Genomic DNA, 6,068 nt, shown 5'->3' on the forward strand with positions numbered 1-6,068 from the left:
GCCATCAGTGTCCCAACACATGAAAAAAAAAATTTTGGTCCCCAAGAAAGCTAAAGTCACCATCTAGTACCCCCAACCAGCAAAAAAAATTCTGAAAAATTGGATGTCGGCCATCAGTTGGCCAGCACCCAAAAAAAACTTTAAATTAGTAAATTCGGTGGTGGCCATCAGTGTCCCCCAGCCCAAAAATATTTTCTAATACTTGTGTAATATATACCAGTATGATACGGGTGGAAAAAAAATACGATGGTGCAGGCCATTTAGGTCCCCCAGCCCCAAAAATATTTTTTTAACACTTGAGAAAATTATCAGGTGATGATTGGTACAAAAATATAGGTGGTGGCAGCCATTTAGGTCTTCGACCCTAATTTACTGTTTATTTCAAGTTATTTAGATGATTGTTTTTTAACTTAGATTATTTTTGTAATTAATTATTTTTTTGAGTCATTTTCGTCGAATAACCCTTGTTTGAAGTATAGTTGGAGATATTAAGGTTTAATTCATACTAAAAAGAAAAGGCAAGGAAATGGGAAAAAATTTGCAGACAAATCATGAAGTGACAACTATAACGTCATGTTGGTGAGTGGTCTGGGATTAAGGTGACCCCCCAAAGGAGTTTGATTCAAACACGTTTAACTTTGTTATTAGTTCAACTGATGGGGAATGTCATGCTCCCTTCATGCAATCTTTGCGCAGCCATTAATAAACTATACCCAATGTTACTTTAGTATATTTACGTTATAGTTACTTCAACTTCAAAGAATTATAAAATGAGCTTTGAATTATTTAAAAATTTACATTTAAATCACTAAGTTGTTAAAATCGTTATTGTATGGTCTTCTCTGTTTTCACCGCCTACACCAATCATAAGCTCTATTTTCCCTTCTCATCTATAATTCAGTTTTTTTCATGAACCAACTTTGAACATCACGAATTTACGAACCAAAATCTAAATAGTTTTTTTTTCTCTAATCTCCAACATTGACCGTCAAACCGACAGGTATATTTTTCTACTTGTCGATGAGTACTAATCCACCGTAACGATCATTGAATTATCACTTGGAGCTCACTAGCTAAACTATTTTTGTTTTTAAAAAAAAAACTTAACAACTTGATGACTTAAATAAAAAGTAAAGAATAATTGGATGATGATTTTATAACTTTTTGAAGTTATTGAGTGTAATTTATTTATTATTGCTCCATCAAATTGCGTTTCCTTTTCCACTTTGTCAACTTTATATTGCTTGAAATGTTGTTACATGGTGAAGGTTTCATCTGTAAATGGATTGGTATGATAAATATTGAAATAGTAAAACCTGACTATTGTACAGAATTCAATTGTTTTAAATGTTTTATCTGTAATTTCGATACATATCTAGACTGGTATGAACTACATTAGTATTTAATTGATAGTCACAACTAGAATTTAAAATGTTTAAAGCGCAATAAAATTTTAAAAAAATAGAGTTTGTATACAGGTTACATTATTATTGGTGTGAAATAAAAAATACCGAATTTATTTTATATTTAAATTTATAAATTTTGGATTTTGGTTTTGATATTTTTATATTAATTTATGTTTAATGTTTATTTTTAAAATAGAGTTATTATCTTTTAATCTTTTTTATTTTATACTAATACATCAAATATTATTTTTAAAATATTTTATTTACAATATATCAATTATTGAGTCAAATTTAATTTTTTTTTAAGGAATTGAATCAAAGAAGAACGTGTCAATATAAACAATCCACTTCATAGGGACAACATCATGATTAGGTGATGGAAAAAAACATATTCATCCAATATCTTTACTTTTTACTTTTGGTCTTGTATGTACACAAAATCGAATTTTAAAATTGATATCGTTGAGAAGACTTCATCTAAATATCACCCTTGACTTCATCATGTTATGTCCTTATGTTATATTTTTTCAAAAGAAAAATATATACTAGTTTTTTAACCTTACTTATGAATCTTTTCTGTATGATTGGGAGAGAAAAGAGGATAATAAAATTTGAATCCATTTCATCTAGATGCCAAATATTTGAAATAAGTTTGCTAAATTTTTAATTTCACTAACAATATACTTAATAACAGTACACTAGTAAACTAAATCTAATCCCAAATTTCAAAACAGCTAATCTTATAGCCACCATAGTGTTGCAAATTCTTCCTTCTCTTTTATTTCCATTCTAAACACTCCCCTAACAAGGAAAACGAGGGGCGAATTGTAAAAGATCAAAAACAAAAGGTGAAATGAAGACTTCCAAGAAAATTCACCTAACCTACCCCCACTATACAATGTCTTCTCCAAGTGTTAACTATAAACCAACATCATATATACCACCCAATACCAACAACAAGACTCATCCCTCAAACAACTCTCTTTTGTCTTTTCTCTATACTAAGTCCCCCAACACATCTTTCCTTTTTTCCTTTTTTTTTTTCATTATTTCTTATTTATTAGTTCTTGTTTTGAATTAATTTATTTTATCTTATTTCTCCACTAAGAGACAATGGCGTTGAAGGCATAAAGAAGTGGCCTTTCTTTGTCGTTCACATAGCCCTCCTTTCTTAAATATTCAAAATCTACCAGCGTTGTTATGTGTGTGTGTGTATATATATATATAATAGAGCTGACTTTCCAAGCTTTATGATGATTATCCACTAATTCATATCTACATATATATGTTGCCAAACAACCCCCCAAAAGAAGCCAAAAAATCAAAAAACAAAATCTGGGTTTGTCTTGAATGGATGCTGAAAAGTTGAAACTGAAGAAAAACATGTTGGCTAAGGCCTGGGACAGATGCAAATCTCTTGGCAATAGTGGCAAGAACTCATCGGTGAATCCATTGATGAAGAAGAGCAAATCATGTCATATTCCTTCCTCATCCATGGAAGATCATAAAAAGAAAAACAAGGTGGCTCCGGAAGGGTGTTTTTCGGTATACGTTGGATCTGAAAGGCAAAGATTCGTCATCAAGACCGAATTGGTTAACCATCCATTGTTCAAGATGTTGCTTGAAGATGCTGAGCTTGAATATGGGTTCAACAGTGAAGGTCCTCTTCTTCTTCCTTGTGATGTTGATTTGTTTTATAAAGTTTTGGCAGAGATGGATGATAATGGTGATGATGGAGAAATGAGTACTCGTTTCGTTTGTAGCTTTGGGTGCAGTCCTTCTCGTCATCGTTTAAGTTCAAGAAGTATGAATAAAGGATATGGCTCGTATAAGGCTCTTTGTTCATCTCCGATGATTAAATTGAATAGTTATTAAACTTAATGATTATACGATTTGATTTTTCTTTTATGGGGAATGGATATGTGAAGATGATCAAGCATTCACATACATCAATGTAATTGAAAAAGTGGTGTGCATTGATTTTCATAATTTAATGCATATAGTAATTAACTTATGCTTGAAGTCTACGTTAAGTTCTATATGGGAAATTATATTAGTTAGCTGATTTTTGCTAATCAAGATTAATGTTAGGTTGATATTTTATGTAGAAAAGTAGCTACGAATTTTGAAATGAATGTTAAGAATTTAGAGAATATAAAAAAATAAGATGAAGATTTCAATTTCTTTAAATGAATTATAAGATTTGATAACAATGATTCTATTTGATTTTATGGTGAAGGTTGTACCTCAATAGAATCCATTTGAGTTCAAAGTTTTGAAAGAGTAAGTGGTAGTTGTAATAGCTCATTTTTTCTTGGGCCCAAAATTAAATAAAAAATATAGCCCAAATTAAATCTAAGCCCAATAGTCCAATACCCTAAAATTATCAGAAAACCCTAATCCTCCTAATCATAGGTGCGCGCACCTAGGTCTTCTGACTTTGCTGCCGCCGTCGCTTCCCCATGCGTCTGACGCTCCTCTGCCATCTCCTGCAAAGAAAGATAAACACGCAAACGACAATCGAGACAATAGCAAGACGACAAAAAAATAAAAATTAGGAGTTTTGTAATCCGGCTATAAAAGCCTGGATTTCATCTTTGTATTTTTTTACATGCACACTAGTTTTGAATACAAAAAGGAGATTGAATACAAAAAAAAAATCAAAGAAATTCAAACACAAATACATTTTCGAAGGTAGCTTCATTTTTTTCATTCGGATTTATTGTTTATTTCTTTTTTTTCTTTCGTTCTCATTTGTTTTTAGAAGAAAAAGCAGAAAATAAAAAGGGAAAGAGAATAAAAGGTACCTTTTTTGTGCCATCTTGAGGCCGAGGTCCACCAATTTCGATGAAAATCAGCGTTTTTTGGTCTTGGAGTCGAAAAACCCAAAAAATAGGTCTTTTCGATTTTTCGGCCACTGCGGACGGCGGCAACATCGCCGGCAATCGGTGATCGCCACGGTGGTTCGGTGCTGGAAGCTTGGCCGATTTCTCGAAATTTTGAGAAAAGGGGAGAGTGTTTTTGAGTTTTTTTTTTTGTAAAAAGGGGATGAAATGAGGTTTTTAAAAAAAAAATTGAGCTTAAATACCTTTATCAAAAAGGCGCCGTTTTGAGTTTTAGGTTTAGAGGCCAAAATGACGTCGTTTTGGTCTCTACAACCCACCAACCCGCGCGTTGAACCGACCCCGCGTGTTTTCTATTAATGGGCAATTTGCGCATTTAGCCCTTCCGCAATTTTCAGTTGTTTTAATCCAGTCCTTTTTTATTTTCTAATTTATACTTCTAATTTTATTTCACTTTCAATTTGGTCCTAGCAAACGGCGCGTTTTAGTGGGCGGGGATATTTTCTCATTTGCCCCCTCTGAGTTATTTGCGCCTTTCAATTGGGCCCTCTCTCTTATTTTTACTTTCAATTTTTACTCCAATTTTTTTATTAAATTTCAATTTAGTCCTTTTCACTTATATATTTATAATTTCAGTCCCCTTTTTATTTAAAAGCTTATTTTATTAGGATTTAGACTCCTAATTTTATTTCAATGTCACTTTAATCCCCTTTATCTACGCTTAGGATTTAATTTTTATTTTTATTGTGTTTTATTTATTTAATTTATTAGTTTACTATTTCTTATTGTATTTTATATTTAATGATGCTTTTATTTTATTTTGTTTATTTTATTCTTGACGTACATTATTATTACTATTATTATATGATTTTCATTATTTTATTTATTTACATATTTTATTCCAACTTATGTCTTTAATTTTCGTTTGTATTTTAATTTGGTTCTTTTATTTTCAATATTTTCATAAATCATTTTCTCTTACATTATTTATATATATATATTTATTTATTTTATTTGTTTGTTTGTTTTGTTTTAGTTGGTATTGTCCTTTTATGTGCATTATTTATTTTTATTTATCTTTTGATTATTCTTATTAATGTCAAAAGTAATATATTATGTGACTATTGTAACTTGTCTTTATTATTTTTATAATTGTTATTTATTAATGCGACATTTCATTCGCGTATTATTTAAATACTACACATTTTTACCCAAATTAGTAAAAAATATAAAAATTAGAAAATAAGTAACACTTCGTATTTTGAGATTCGAAAAGGTCGTACCCTAACTCATGGGGTTTCGATTTTCTCGACAAATCCAAATACACGAACCTTTTTTTTAAGCATAAAATTTTAATAATCTCGGGAATTAATAAAGATCGTGTTCTAACTTACGGAATATGGTCTTTTCTAAAATCGAGATAATCAAATATATTTCAAATAAGTAATTTTTTTTGGCATTTATTCTCGTATTGGGAATTCAAGATATTGTATCTTAACTTACGGGACGTAATTCTCGTTCTCGATTCATTTGAAATATGCCCTTTTCCCGAAAATTTTCAATATTTTAACAAAGGATCGTATTTTAAATCTCTTCCAAACTTCCAATTTTCGACACTGAGACACTAATTAATCAACTAGGTACCAATTTTGGGCGTATTGAGAGTGCTAATCCTTCCTCGTGCGTAACCGACTCCCGAACCCATTTTCTGGATTTTGTAGACCAAAAAAATTATCGTTTTAGTAAATTAAATTTTTATTAAAATGATCAAATTATGAGGTGATCCGATCACACCTAAATAAAAAGGATTGGTGGCAAC

General features: G+C 30.7%; 1 protein-coding gene across 1 annotated transcript; it reads left to right on the plus strand.

The window, feature by feature from the left end:
- The first annotated feature begins 2,376 nt into the window (after positions 1 to 2,376).
- LOC107953578 (auxin-responsive protein SAUR50) lies at positions 2,377 to 3,420 on the plus strand. Its single transcript, XM_016888923.2, has one exon. It carries the CDS (start codon positions 2,757 to 2,759, stop codon positions 3,279 to 3,281), a length of 525 nt encoding a protein of 174 aa, XP_016744412.1. The 5' UTR covers positions 2,377 to 2,756; the 3' UTR covers positions 3,282 to 3,420.
- The last annotated feature ends 2,648 nt before the right edge of the window (positions 3,421 to 6,068 follow it).

The sequence above is a fragment of the Gossypium hirsutum genome, chromosome D07, assembly GCF_007990345.1.
Source record: "Gossypium hirsutum isolate 1008001.06 chromosome D07, Gossypium_hirsutum_v2.1, whole genome shotgun sequence".
In the NCBI taxonomy this organism is placed as follows: Eukaryota; Viridiplantae; Streptophyta; class Magnoliopsida; order Malvales; family Malvaceae; genus Gossypium; species Gossypium hirsutum.

What these genes read in the sequence shown, in the direction of transcription:
- LOC107953578 (XM_016888923.2), top strand. Translation starts at nt 2,757, where the DNA reads ATGGATGCTGAAAAGTTGAAACTGAAGAAAAACATGTTGGCTAAGGCC.